This window comes from Engraulis encrasicolus, chromosome 5 (assembly GCF_034702125.1).
Source record: "Engraulis encrasicolus isolate BLACKSEA-1 chromosome 5, IST_EnEncr_1.0, whole genome shotgun sequence".
NCBI classification, from domain to species: Eukaryota; Metazoa; Chordata; class Actinopteri; order Clupeiformes; family Engraulidae; genus Engraulis; species Engraulis encrasicolus.
This window is the reverse complement of record NC_085861.1, coordinates 46,787,697-46,803,254: the sequence shown is the minus strand read 5'-3', so window position 1 is coordinate 46,803,254 and position 15,558 is coordinate 46,787,697. Positions and strand designations below refer to the sequence as shown.

At 41.1% G+C, this 15,558-nt stretch overlaps 1 protein-coding gene across 1 annotated transcript; it reads right to left on the bottom strand.

Moving 5' to 3' along the window:
• Window positions 1–5,285: 5,285 nt before the first annotated feature.
• Window positions 5,286–14,124, bottom strand: LOC134449818 (uncharacterized). The gene is made up of 8 exons (XM_063199926.1): window positions 14,067–14,124; window positions 13,283–13,452; window positions 12,923–13,017; window positions 12,355–12,513; window positions 10,465–10,758; window positions 6,400–6,554; window positions 5,994–6,273; window positions 5,286–5,436 (listed from the first exon to the last, which is right to left on the bottom strand). Exons 1-8 carry the CDS (start codon window positions 14,122–14,124, stop codon window positions 5,286–5,288), a joined length of 1,362 nt encoding a protein of 453 aa, XP_063055996.1.
• Between the last annotated feature and the right edge of the window lie 1,434 nt (window positions 14,125–15,558).

Genomic DNA, 15,558 nt, shown 5'->3' with positions numbered 1-15,558 from the left:
CTGGTTGCCATCTCAAATGTGCTCCAAAATTCAAAATGTTCTCTGTTTTTCAGAATGGCAGACTTTCATACATTTTTCTCAATATTGTAAGACCATAATTATCAATAAAGATAACCTATTTTCAGTGAAATCTCCTATCTACAGACGTGAGTACAAAGGTTGGCAACAGTAAGATGTACATTTCCTATAGACAATATCCTAAGGGTTGATGTCAGAAAATGATTGAATTACACATACACAGTTGACTGCTGAAAAAAGGCTATTGATCTGCCAAACTTTTCACATTAGATTTCTGACCAAAAGTTTTTCAGGCCTACATTTTTTTTGCATAAAGCAAGGGTGAGTGTGCGTGCGTGTGTGCGCGCGCGCGTATCCCCCGCTCATCTACAGTGTCTTTCCCATACACACTATTCTGCCTCCTCCACCCCCCACACACTATTCTGCCCCCCAACCCCCTCACTCATCCTTCCCATGCTACTCTGCCCCTCCACCCCTCACTCACCCCCCACTATTCTGCCCCCCACGCTCAACCCCCCTGACTCATTCTTCCCCCACAAAATACTCGCCCACCCCCCACCCAATGTGAAAAGTTTGGCAGGTCAACCCCCCCCCCCCCCCCGACTCAACTTACCCCCCCCACCACACACACATACATTATTCTACCCCCCCCGAACCCCCCACACACTATTCTGTCCCCCCACCTACTAATTCAACCCCGACTCATTCCCCCCCAACCCCACACACACACAGATGCTCCTCCGCATCATTCGGTCCCCCCAACCCCCCCACCTTACCCCCCCCCCCCTTGGTGGCAAGATACAGGGGGTGGACAAAATATCTGAGACACCTATCATTTTAGTGTGGGAAGTTTCATGGCTCAAGTGGACCAGCCTGTTGGCCAATCTTCATTAATTGCACATTGTAAAGTGAAGTGTGAAGGTTCAATTAGCAGGGTAAGAGCACAGTTTTGCTCAAAATTTTGCAATGCACACAACATTATGGGTGACATGTCAGAGTTCAAAAAGGAGAAATTCTGTGTAACTGTTGCATCTTTGACCGAGACAGCAAGTCTTTGTGATGTATCAAGAGCCACAGTATCCAAGGTAATGTCTGCATACCACCAAGAAGGATGAACCACATCCAACAGGATTTACTGTTAATGCAAGAAGAACTAAATGACACTAAAATGACAGGTGTCTCAGTTATTTTGTCCACCCCCTGTATATATATTCATGCCTTTTTCTAGACAACCTTTATACTCACGTCTGTACAGTATTGAGAAAAATGTGTGAAAGTCTGCCATTCTGAAAAACAGAGAACATTTTGAATTTTGGAGCACATAGATGGCCCCAAGTTTTCATCTTTTTCAATAGGCCTTCTGGTCTGTAATCCACTGTGAAAACCCTGACAGGACAATAGGCCTAATTTTCGCAGCCATAGACTCTGTATGTGCATTTCAATCATTATTTTCAGCACTTTCCTTTGGATATTGCAAGGTGGCCAACTTTATTTTCATTTCTTTTAGTTTAGTCAACCTTTGTTAACATGTCTGTAAGGAAATAGGACAGAATAATGTTGAAAGTAGTTCATCGTTCATGAATATCACCTTATAGTACAATGTAATAATGCATGAAAACAAGTCATTTTGGAAAATGGTGGCCATATTGAATTCTGAGCAAAAATTGACGTGGCCCCATGATTTAATTTCTTCCAATAGGGCTTCTGGTCAGTAATCCACAGAGAAAAGTGCGGTAGGACGAAAGGCCTAATTTTCCCAGCTGATGACCTGTCTATCTTTGGGCACATTATCAAAGGACATGTATACATGTTTACTTTTACACAGTGCACTAAGTGTATGAATGACGTGTGGATTGGTGTGGTTGGAAACTAAAAACCCAATAAAAAATGAGTCTGTCGGTTGGCCTGTAGCCTATTCCCATCCAACAGCAGCACATATTAGGTAAGGGATAATGTATTGTTCACACGTGACTATAGGAAAATATTTCCCGACGGGGCGAATAACAACCCCCGACGCCAAAGGCGTAACCCTATAGTCACGTGTGGACAATACATTATCCCGCTTATTATACAGCCTTTACCAACATTAGAAAGCATAAATAGTTAACCAGTAGTTTAAAGTAACAGGTTTATTGCCATTTTATAGCGTGCGCAAAGAAAGATAGTTTGTGGAACGCTCATAATTTAAAAAGATTACCAAGCAACAGAGTTTGGCTACTTTCTAACTTGTTACAGCCACGTTGCGCTTCAAACTGTTTGCAGGCTGCCTTGTTCACTGCACAATATCTACTAAACTCGGGTTGATAACAGGATCATTTCTATCTACTCAGCGATAGTATTCCAGAAAAAAAGCATAGGCAACCCAAGCACGGTGTGGTAGCTTTTGTGATACGCAGCGGATTCTCATGTGCCCATATCTGCTTGGTAGACCGATTAAAGTTGAGTACAGGGTACCGTTGAGGTAAATCAAATATACCTGTGTAACAACAAGACTCTGATCTAATTTCAAAGTGCAGGCATAACATAAATGACAGTCCCAAAACATTTGGTGACCATATCGAAGATTGTGTAATCTCTGGTTATGTTGACATTCGCTTCCTATCATACCTTTGTCCCACATCACTTTCCGTAGCCTCGTACAAGTAGATGTACATGTGCATGATAATCCGGTGTGTATCACAAAAGCTACCACAACGGCTGTGCGCCCTGACCATCATAAGCCTATCGATCCTGCTACAGGCAGAGCATTGTGCGCCGAATGGTTGGCTGAAGGAGGCAACTTCTACTAGGCTACCCTAACTAGGCTACTACACCCTTAAAGAAACTGCCAATGAACTCCTCACTTGTTTAAGAAAAATACTAGTGTTAGGGCCTAATAAAAGATGTCACGACAGCGGCCGGCGGACAGTGACAGTTTGCTTTCTTGGAAGGGCAACACTCGCACTCTGACATGAGGGGTTGCTGATGAATCTTGATGGGCTACCACTCGGCCTTTGTTGTTATTATTAGCCATTAGTTTTGTCAGGATTAGACATAACTGTTAAAATTAATCGCTGAATGAGACTTTTGTAATTAGGAGACGTTTGGGAAGTGGCTGGTTACCGGAGCATCAGTGGGCTACCGGCAAAATCAGAAGGCAAGACATATCATTGAAGATATGACCGATCTACTTGCGGAGTGATCTCTGAAGTTACCATTATTTAGTGGGCACTATAGAAAAATAGTGACCACCGAACGTTGGGGCCGCCCATTGAAAGAGAATGGGGGCTCTCACAACATTCTAGAAGGCCGTATAATAAGATATTATATCAATTTTAGGACAGTGTCAGATCTCAGACTCAGGTGTCAAGCATCAATGGAAAATGAAGCTACCAAGTGAGACAATAATGGCAGTCCAATACGCCATTCATAGATCCATAAAAAGGTTACTGTCTGGACTTGATTGTTGGGAATGTGTGAGACAGTAGGACTGACACTGCGATACTGTTTGTTCATTATAATTTCTAACTGACCTGAATTACACTGTTCTGGTATCAGAATGCTTAGATCTGACCTGATTGTACTGTATCGTTCAGTTCTCAAGTCTGAATACTCTTGGGAAGGGAAATATTACAGAAGAGGTAGTTGCTATTTGAACATGACAATGGAGAACTATTTATTTTACACACAAGCAGCCAATATATTGCATTCATCCCACAGCTTTTGATACTGTACCTAACACCAAATAAGAAAACACAGGCTCAAGGTTGCAGAACGGTAAAGACGTTATACAGTAAGTTGAAAGTTATACAGGTTCATTTTGACAATTGTCTGTCTTACGTTTAGGCAGAAACGTATAGACATTTTGGGGGGCAGGTGCTGAAAGGGGGGAGGGTGTGTTGGGGGCATGTGGAACTTCCAGCTCCCTCACAAGGCTATACATTATATTGGGGCATTGTATATAATAATAATAATTTTCAAAAATATTTTGTTCACCTCATAGCTGAAGCAGGAAAAATCTGCACACTTCAGGTCTTGTGTATTACATGGCTTTATTGATTTCATTGCAAGCTTTTTGTCTTCAGACCTTCATCAGGCTAATCATAAAATCAGAATGAAATGAAAAAAAAAAACCTCAAGCAATCAAACACACACAAACAACGATCATAATTCATTGTGAGTTGTTTTGTGTTCCTTCCCATAGTAAATCATCTAATCTAATAGGATCCACAATTAGGTCAGTCAGTGGCACTCATTAGTGCTGCCCTACAAAAGCCAAGTGAAGCAACTGTGCCAACAGTGAAACTGAGAAAAATGTCTTCAAAGCCTTTGCATTAGGTTGGAAAATATGACATAGCAATTCTCTAATACGGGACACATTTATATCATAATTCTTTGTCTGGAGATGGAGGTGAAATGTTCAATGTATTCTGTTGCCAATGCATAGCCCATATGATTTGCCATGGTCATCTCTGACCTTGACTCCTGCTTACACCTGGCGGGTCTTCCTGCTTGTGCAATAAAACCACTGCAAATGATCAAGAATGCAGAGGTACATTCACTGGACGAGTTCCATTTATTTGTCAATCACTCAATGAAGTGAATAATTCATTCACATGATCATCTCAGAATAATATCATCATATTATTAGATAGATATAATGGGAGTACCGGTCTGACAAATGTGGGCCCTCTTGTGTATGTGTAATCAATTTAAATGACTCGACTGAACACATTGACAGTGAAATTGACTAAATTACACCCAATACTATTGTGCGAATTGGCCTTGTAAATGAGATACATAAGGAACAGTCAGCTCTTCGGAGATCATCATAACAGACCGCTTCATTCCCACAACCATAGCATTTCATCACTAAAATTTAGCAAAATAGGACCTCCGAATGTCCTAGTGGCTGTAATTACTAGAAAACACTAAGGTGAATCTGAGCAGGTCAGTGCTCTCAAAGTGTCATTCTAGTTTCCAGCATGATTTTACTGATATTTAACAGTAAGATTAACATCTTTGTGATTCCTTTGACTCATTCGACAATTCTATCCTCTATACAGTGTAATTACCATTGGAGAAGTTAACTCCATTCAAAGTGATGTGATTCCCCAAAAAGCATCTTAATTCATGACATGAAAAACAAAAACTACTCTCTCTCTCTCTCTCACACAGTTGTGTGCTTCCTAAATAATGTGGTGACATTCATTACATTACTTGACCTATATTTGCAGTGTTTTATCTGATAGCAAAACGTTATGGATGATATGTTGTTTTGAAGAGCTTCAGTCCAGTGGTGATCCGTACACCTCTACTTCACAGAGATTCAGATACTCTTCACGTCCAGGTATCACCACAGTCACATAACGCCCCTCCATGCCGTTGCACTGAAATGTCTCGGAAATCCCAGCAGGAATCGAGGAGATTACAGCACACCTGCAAAATTGGAAGGTTAAAAAGGACAATATTTGCTGTACAGAGTCCAAGTTGTGACGTCATTACATTCCAAATCTTTGCATAAATTATGCATAACCAAGCCTGGCAAATACATGAACACCTAGAGGCAAAAAACTATTTCTGTCTGGTGAGTTGGTCTAGTACTGCACCGTTGGAGGTGAGACACAAAAGGACAGAAAACCTGTCCTCCAATCTCAACAAAATGTTTTTAAGACCTGTTTGAGTCGTTGGTGCAGATTAGTCACTGTTGGAGCAGGTTACTCATCTTTGCTCTAATTGGTCATGGCATGCTGAGGCAAATTGAACAACAACATTACTTTGAACCCACAGCCCTGAGTTTTCTGAACCATGCAGTGTAAACTTGCCATATTACATAGTCTGCCAGTCCAGGCTAGGTGTAGTGTGTACAGCTATTAAAACATGATCATGTATATCCCTGGATTAACTGTTTATGAACTCTATTTCTGAAAATTGACTCAGCAGGGGATGTGTGAAACCCCATTCATTATTTCTCCATCAGCGGAGCAGTCTTTTACCTGGGGTTATTGATGCCATTGTTGTCCAAGGAATTGCCAATCCGGATTTCAGCCCCATTCAGCCGACTGGCGGCCTCCACAATGTTGGTGATGATCACTGAGAAGACTTTGTATGTCTGGAGCAGGTCCACCCTCCACCAGGGGTTGAGGTGAGGCTTTGTACAAGTACAGGACCCATGGTCATATACGCCATCCCGATTCCCATCAATAGCATTGGAAGCAACGCGGAATGAATGAAGGTCTGACTGAGTGGCTTTTCCTCTTAAGGCCACATTCTCACCTGCAATGAAAACCAGAATTCCAACAAATGTAACAAGGGTGTGCATATTATGTAATAACATTTCTCTAATTTATGCATGTGTTAATTTTAATTGTTACATACTGTGTTTCTTAAGAGATCACTCACCAGTTGGTGTCAAATAGCCATAAATCTCAACCTCACAGAGACTTAAAGTCCTTTCGGCGCCTGGCAGAAAAACATTAATATAGCGACCACTGACCCCAGAGCTGAATGTGAAGGTCTGGCTTTCCCCAGCTGGGATAGAGGATATTACTCCAACTCTGAAGAATAAGGATCAAGATTCATGTAGAGATAAATAAACAACATAAAACATCTAGCTACATAGTGTGCGAAAAACAACCTATTCCTCAACACTGGTAAAACCAAACAGTTCATTACATGGGAGCAGTCCAAGGAGATACCCATCATCCACTTCAATGGCAGAATAAGCGTCCAGCTTGAAAAGGGAAACAACCTCTCTGAGAACCTGCCGTAGTCTACCAACACCTCCAATCTCCCAGGAGAAACATCAGCATCAATCTTTTTAAGCCCTTAAGACACGGCATTATAAATGAGCTGTTACCAGAATGGCAATGACTAAGTCGTAATGTATTACGTGCACTGTCATGTAGTATAGTAGTTAACTTTCAATGTCTATTACAGCGTGCCACAGGAGGTACGCCGTGCATTAAAGTGTATATCGCAGGTTAACCACTACTTTGGATCAATGTGTACACACTGTATTCAATAAATGATCCACATATATAAGTCCCTCCAAAAACGATGTTAAACAACGATTTTTGTTGTTTGTTGTGGCAAATGTGGGTTTAACCGTAACCTGGCGACTACGTCAGGCGAGGCCATGGGTGAACGTTCTAATTTTATTTGCCTGGAATTTTACATAGGCGAGGTGACGATCACTAATGATATAACGGCCGTGGCCTGCAGGCCTATAATAGAAATCGCAACTGTAATCGTGCGGCTTTTCTCATGCAGGGCACTGTAACAACTTCCAAATGATTTAGTAACTTTTGGCCAACTAGTTTTAGTAGAAATGCTATTCATGCAGGGTTGCAAATTCTGCTTGGACCTATAGGCTAGACTAGGCCTATGCGACATGGGCTTCTTTTTTTTTACTAGTCCCTTCATATTTTTGGGATTGCTTTTAATCATGTTTAATGAACTGCCAATATCGTGTCAGCTAAATGCAATAGGCTACCTAAATTACAAACAGCACAAACAGGAAATGATCTGCGTAAAAATGTGGTGCTATTCGCCCGACTGGGGAGGGACTGTCCATGGTGCTGAAATCGCGTCAAACTTTTCCAATGTGCAAAACAGTAGGCTAAAGTAGGCCTATACCACCCGAGTCATGTCGCTGTTGTAAAAATCACATTTTCAATTTCCTTTGACTGTTCTATAGAATTACATGCAACTTCAATAAAGGTCACCCACATGCGTATCACAAATCAATAGCATAGGTAACCCACGCGGCGGCGGGACTATTTCGGTTAACCTATATTCCTTGAAAAAAAAAAAAGTCAGAGTGTCGCAAAAAAACTACACTGTCCGTAATTATAGGCCTACCAAACGAAATTATCCAATAGAAGAAATCAAGTCTTCAGTTTCAATAATCCACGTTGTGTGGCGCAAATGTAGCGCCTTCCAAGTCTCTAGCGGCCAAAAGTGACTAAGGTCACCTCTGATGATATAGCCTACTTATGTTCCAGGTTACTCACGGCACTGAGACGATGCAGGATAATCCATGGAAAGTCTTCAAGTAATCCAAACAGAGCGATTCAAGCAAGACAGTAAAACAACAATAGTTGCCAGATCAAACATAAATACCAAAACTAGCCTATAGGTAGGGTTGCCAACTGTCAATGAAAAAAATACGGGACACTTCATCGTGCCGGGGGTCTGGTCAAATTTTGCATTTCTTAGATGTAATTTCCTGCATTCTAACGTCCCGTGTCCCGTTTCAGTTCAATACGGAACCCGTACTTTTATCTCTAAATACAGGACGATTCCGTATTTCAAGGGACGGTTGGCAACCCTACCTATAGGCCAATGTAGATTTGGTATGACGTTTGATAAAAGCATCTCATTCAGAAACAAATCAAAAACAATCTTTCAACAGCGTTGGCTGGAGCCTTCGAGTAGAGCCTTTTGGTTGTATCTTTTCAGTCTCTATTTTCCTACTACCCGCGTTGAATCCATATTTTTAGATGCGTCCCAGCATCTCTATAAAAGGGTAGGCTATGTCTGTCCGTCCGTCTGAAACGCGTTCTTCAAATTGTTCCCTTCTGTGTCCACAAGGTGGGAGAGTTGACTATTTGGCCCGGAGCACGCAGCTGATTGCATTGTGAGACAAGTGCAGCGCGAGTACAATGAAAGTGCTGCTGCATTGAATAAGAAGCAGTGATAACGCGCCAGTTGCCCTAGCCAGGACAACTGAGGGGGCATTCAATTTTCGGCATTATTTTGCGTTTGGGCCGTGGGAGGCAACTTCGTTTCGTTTTCACCACTGTGAAGTGTGTGTCACTATGTTCACGGTCTTTACCTCCTTATAAGACTTCGGCCCGAGGATGTCAAACGTGAGGGGGCGCTTCATCATGTTGTGTATGATAGTGTCACGTTGTGCAGCTCAACTATGTGGTTTGTCAGAAACTCGCGGCAATGACAATGAAACGTGGTGCTCGAAACAAGTAGACAAATGCGCCATTTGACATACGGTGTAGGCGTACTGATGTTCTCGGACGTATTGCAAGGGAGGTTCATTCGTTTTCTGCTGACGACCGTGTGGACCGCACAGGTGCTTTCCGCTGTGCCCAGACAGATTGCTTTGCAGTCGTTTGAATTTGGTAATCTCTGACTCTCTTACAATGCAGCCGACTGCTTTGCACCTTGCCGTTAAAAAGCTTGGAGCGAATGATTCACCCAAACGGTTTTATTTATGTATTATTTGTCGCTGTTTACATTCTTTCCCACTTGGACATGATGCTGAAATGGCGTGATAGACCTACTAAAGGTTGATACTAACAATGTCTGGTAATTTGTAGTGTAGGCCTACTTGAAATTTGAAATCACAAGGCCATCTTCTCCAAATTCAAGCTTTCGAGACTCGCACTTTGAGGCAAGCGCAATCGTAGCCCCCACCACCCCATTTTTTTTTTTTTTTTTGGCATAGTTCGAACACTGGTTTTTACTGCCTCACGGTCACATGGCACCCTGTAGCGGTCATGATATAATATTGCCAATGATATTTATTTCATACCCGTACGGCATAATTCAATCACACACCGTACAGAATGCAGGGCTACCGCTACTGCGGGCTACTGAATGGCCTCGCCTGACGTCACACAATAGATTAGAATTCTTTGAACATGTTACTGAAAATACACACTTTTCCTCTTTATACATCATTTTCTGATGTCCTGTTGCATGAAAAAAAATGATGGATAATTGTTCAAGTGGTAGAACTATCAAAGGAAGTCCATTATTTTGAATAAAAATTAACCTGAGATATACACTTTAAGCTTAAGGGGCTACGGACTGAGAAAGAACCATCTGTCCATTGACAGCCTGGTATGGGAATTGCTTTCTCAATCAATGCAGAAATTGATGATGCTTCCTACTCACACCTGTTAACGACACTTTTTCGTCAAGATGACTGTGGGACTACTCCTGTATGTTCTATACACAATAGATTATTATTAGATGCTAAACTTCAGTTTGTTATTTTGTGTTCTCAAGGGCCGTACACACACGTCGCTACTAGTTACTCGCTCAGCAAATTAAGTCAATAGAATGTCAATGTGTTCCAGCGAGGCGAGTAGGCGAGTAGCCTACTGTACAAGCGATGCGATGTGGACGGATCCCGAGATTAAAATATTTTAACTTCCAGCGAGGCGAGTAACCAATTGGAAAGCAGCGTTCGGTAGTCTACTTCTCGCCTGTACATTGGTAGTTAAAGCCACGGGAACTTTCAGCAAACGTTCCGTGAGAGAGTGGCGAGTAGGCGAGCAAGCGAGAAGCTAGTAATGTGTGTGTACGTAGCTTTACGGATTTAATGGATGAAGATAGATCTCAAATTCTTTAGGGCAGTGTTCCCCCTCCTTGATATACTGATATATACATATATATAGCTTTTAATGAGATATTTCCTGATTTTTAAAAATTGAACCTCACTGTGTGTTGTCGTTGCCGTTGTCAATAAGGGAGCTGCCAATGCGAATCTCAGCTCCATCGAGTCTCTCAGGGCAGCAGTCTCCTCTGTTGGTGATCACCACTGATGTGATGATGTACTCCTTCAGCAGGTCCACCCTCCACCAGGGGTTGGTATCTTCATCAGTTAGAGTGCAGGATCCATGATGGAAATGTGAATCCCGATTTCCATCAATGGCATTTTGGGCAATGCCTTCCCCCGCGTATGGCGATTTCACAAGGTCTGACTGGGTGGCCCTTCCAGTCAAAGCTAAATTTCTTTCTGTCAAGCATTCTTGACATTAATATGACAAACAATAAAATGCATATTTTATTAGAGCACACACCTCCGCCCTGACCGCCACTTGATAACTACATTGCAGTGTACATGGGTTCACCGTGTTTGTAATCACAATGTTGTGAGGATGGGCAAGACACTGGCAGCCAACCACGTTAGCTTATTTTTTGACCGACAGCGGTTTCCAACAATCAGACCTTGAGTTGTGCGAAGCCAATGTCGCGCAGTCAAGTTAAAACAAAAAATTAGAACCCATGTATACTGTATGCCTTAGAGATATGCACCCAAAATGGTTGACACTCTCAATTAGTTTGGTAGTACAGCTTAAAACCAAACGTGAGGGGAACTTATTAAGCTGATGGTCATACAAATGAATTAAAATGTTATTGTTAATGTAAAAGTGTAATAGTGCTTACCTTGAGAAGCTGTAATACCGGGTATTAGAAAACACACAAACAGGACATGTGTTTCCATCCTAGAGACACAAAAAGAAAGACAATAGCACATCATGAATTCATTTCTTATCCCGATGAATATCTTTCAGCTGGAGGAAGCCAAAGGGCATTTAGCCTATACAAGGTGACCCAATAAAATGTTAAATGTTAATTAACACTTAAAAATCCATGTAAAGTGGGTGTCAAAATTAAAATTTGTGTTACCTTCAACAATAATCATAAACAACAATCTACAGATACATACTCTGACAGTCTGTCATGCTGTGCTATGTTACTGGGATGGTAGGTAGCACTTGGAAGATCACTGAATAGTTAAATCTAGTGATGAAGACAGGGTCTTTGGTGGGCATTGCAACAATGTGTGTGTGTGTGTGTGTGTGTGTGTGTGTGTGTGTGTGTGTGTGTGTGTGTGTGTGTGTGTGTGTGTGTGTGTGTGTGTGTGTGTGTGTGTGTGTGTGTGTGTGTGTGAGTTTGAGTGTGTGTAATTCTAGGATAGAAAATAAATGGATAGTCTCTCACCTTTGCTTAGTCCTCCAATAGCTAAGTTGCGTAGAAGAAATTCTCAATCACAATAAATCTAAAGTTGACCTACCAAAAGGCAGGTCATTTATTTAGCAAAACTTAGATTACAACCCTACTGCCCTATGGGAGAGTGCCAGGATTTTCCTAAAACCTTAAAGGAGACAAACCTTAGCAAATAATATCAAATCTCAGATCCCAAAGTAAATGTTAGAGGATGAAAGTGAAAGATGAAGAAAGAGTGAAAGAGGTGAAAAGAAGAAGGAACATTAGGCAGGGTCTTTCAGTTTTATACTGGGGGAGAACTTCAAACTTATCTCCGCCCACAACAGTTCATTGATTGATAGTGGTACATGAAGTTCATTTCTTTCCCGATCCAGCCAGTGAAGTGTTTTTTTCCCTCTTTTTTTCCCCCCCGGGATTGAGTTGAATAGTTCATCGCGTTCTTCATCCATGCTTCCATCCAATCCTGTGCTCAGCTCTCTGGTCAGCTGCAATGCAGGTTAAGTCACAGCCCCCCTTAGAGCAAAACATCACTTACAGTTTATGCCCTTATTGTAAATAACGTTGTACATCTTCTCATAACAATGATGTAATTGATGCTTACCAGTTGGTGCCAAATAGCCATAAACCTCGACCTCACAGAGAGTCAAAAGCCTATTGTTTCCTGGCAACAAAACATTAACGTAGCGACCCTTGAACCCATTGTCCCATCTGACGGTCAGAGTTCTTCCAGCTGGGATAGAGGATATCACCCCAGCCCTGAAACAAATCGGGAAAAAACACAACACACAACAAAATATTTAAAATACTGGCAGCAAAAAAGGTGATAACTCTTTCCACATTTAAAACAACAACTGTATACGGTATATCATGTGTGGACAGAAGATCACGTACAGTTATATTACTGGTAGGCCTATAAACTACAGTATATTAATGTTACCCTACCTAAATTGGTCTTATTAAATTATGGGTTATCACTTCAACCAGCATGCCACAAAAGAACGGATCCATAGGACAGACATTATTTATTCTGTTGAAAATATATTTCTATAGAGGCTATGACAAAAAAAAAGTTCTGCAATGTCCAGAAAATCAGATAGGGCCTGTGTACTGTGGTCTTGGCCCCAACTGACACAGGGCCCAGGCGCAGAGAGCTGAACATTCTCACCGTGGATTGCTGTTGCCATTGTCCAACAGGGAGTTGCCAATGAGTCTCTCAGGGTAGCCATCTCCTCTGTTGGTGATGACCCTAGATGTGATGATGTACTCCTTCATCAGTAGTTTTCAGAGTGAGAAGTCCGCACACTTATAATCCTTTTTGTTGTATTTTATTTTTTCATGGCAGGATAACGTTTCGACCTCAACAGTCTTCTTCAGATTCTCTTCGAGAAGACTGTTGAGGTCAAAACGTTCTCTTGCCATGAAAATATAAAATACAAGTGTGCAGACTTCTCACTCTGAAAACTACAGTTGGCCTTCGTCCTGAACCTTTCCCTAGGATGTGCACAATCCTCTCCTTCAACTGAATGTACTCCTTCATTTGGTCAACCCTCCACCAGGGGTTGGTCTGTGAGACAGTGTGCGTGCAGGATCCGTGATAGTAAATTGAGTCACGGTTTCCATCAATTGCATGTATGGCAATGCCATCCTCCCATGTATCTGACTGGGTAGCCCTTCCATTTAGAGCCACATTTCTTGCTGGTCAATAAGCATATACTTAACATTAATAGGCTATGGCACGCACAATAATGTCTATTTAAAATGTTGGCTTGTGATGGTGCAACATAACTAGCAGCAATATTTTAAGATATGCAACATTCATTCTAGACTTGGAGCACATCTGAAGGACAGATGTGAGGGGAACTTTTTTCAGATAATGATCAAATTAATGAATCAAAATTAAATTAATTAAAATTAGTTTTGGTACTTACCTGTCGCGCCTGTAATGCCTGCTAAAATACTCAAGGACAGGAACAGTGTTTCCGTTCTGCTATAGGGGATGGATGAAATCAACATGTTATATGTTGTGGTTGTTTGTATGTACCTTGCAGCTCTGCAGGAGCAGATTCCGCCTACGTCACCTTGAGTCAATCAGCTGATTGATTAGTGTGTTTGAGACTCTTGTGTGCTACACGGCTTGATTCACCTTGTGCCCTGATGAAGGCCCTGTAGCGGCCGAAACATGTTGGCAGTGGCAGTGTTTTTAATCATTTAAGTTCTAATGAACTAGCCTTTATAATAAAGCGGTTTTATCTAAGAAGAGTGCCTTGGCGTCCTGCCTTTTATTTAATTAAATTAGTATTGGTGTTTACCTGTCACGCCTGAAATGCCTGCTAAAATAATCAAGGACAGCAGGAACACTGTTTCCATTCTGCTAGAAGATGGATGAAATCAACATGTTATATACTCTATCAACTTTATTAATATTTTCAATTACTTTAACAAATACAATTTTGTGTATTGCTGTATTTTGTTAGACCTTTCATATTGGTGAAAAATATGGTTGGAAACAATGTGTCATTTTTTTCATACCTTTTCATTCTCGTTTTTTCTTTACAAGTGAGACGTCTTTGAGGGCATAGCCTTCTAAGGTTCAGCCCTACAATGATCAGATCTTTTTAGGCTGTTGGTCTCATGAGCTTGTTTGCTATGTATAAAAAAACAATTTCTCATGCCTGTGTTATCAGCTGCAGGTCATAAAGAAGAACACAAGGAAGAGCAATAAGGGTACAATAAGGGGGAAAAAATGCAGGCATGCACACGTGCGCCACACACACACACACACACACACAGGCATACACTGCTTTGTAACATTCTTCACCTGAATGTCCAACCATGGTCAAGGGGTCATAGATCATAGATATATCAGCAACCAAAGAAGCAAACAAACGGGAAATAAGGAAAACCAAAGGTGTGTAAAGAAGAAAAGGAAATACTATATGATATTACTTATTTGAAACTAATTCGTACAACTAGTCTTGTAATTATATCCAATACTTCTACTTCTACTTCATACACCTCTGAGGAAAACCACACAAAGGCAAAACAACTGTTTTGAGATTTTATTATTGAGGTTTTATTGCAGTCAGTAAACCAACTTCCTTTAAACCGTTTTGCTGTTTGAAGCCAAATTAGATTGCCGATAAAACGAAAGGTAACATCTTCCTAAACTGGTGCCCATGATGATTTTTTGTTAAATCCCATCTTGGATCAAAACATAGTCCCAAAGAACTGTGCAATGGCAAACAGGAGTTTACCAAATGATTAATGATTAAATTCCCCTGTAAATATCCATTTCAAGCAGAGAGATTACTTTATGTGATGACCCCTTGTGGTCTTAAGTGTCAACCTGTGAGGTGTCTGCCTGAGTCTTACAGTAGTAGCATAAGAAATACACCTAGTCATTGCAGAATAATATAATTACAATATTGGTGTAAGGTGTGACATCAAATGAAAATGTTGGCCCTCTGATGTGTTTCATTTATTTTGATTCTTCCATTGAAGACAATTGTTGAAATTAATTGCATCCATTACTGGTGTAAATAACACACGTTATATCTTCTCAGGTTAGTACATTCCAACAACCATAACTACAGTGATGCCAATGGCATAATAACATTTCCTGTAGTAGACAAAATACAAGGATATGTACTGGAAGATAGCTTGAACTTTGTGCATCATATCACAAGACTCTCCATCCATCCGCCTGTCATAATTTGTATAGACTTTAACTTGTTGTGTGGTGCGGTGGATGAAAAAGTAGCTCAGGAACCTCAGTCAAGATTTCTGAGTGATTATAAAAAT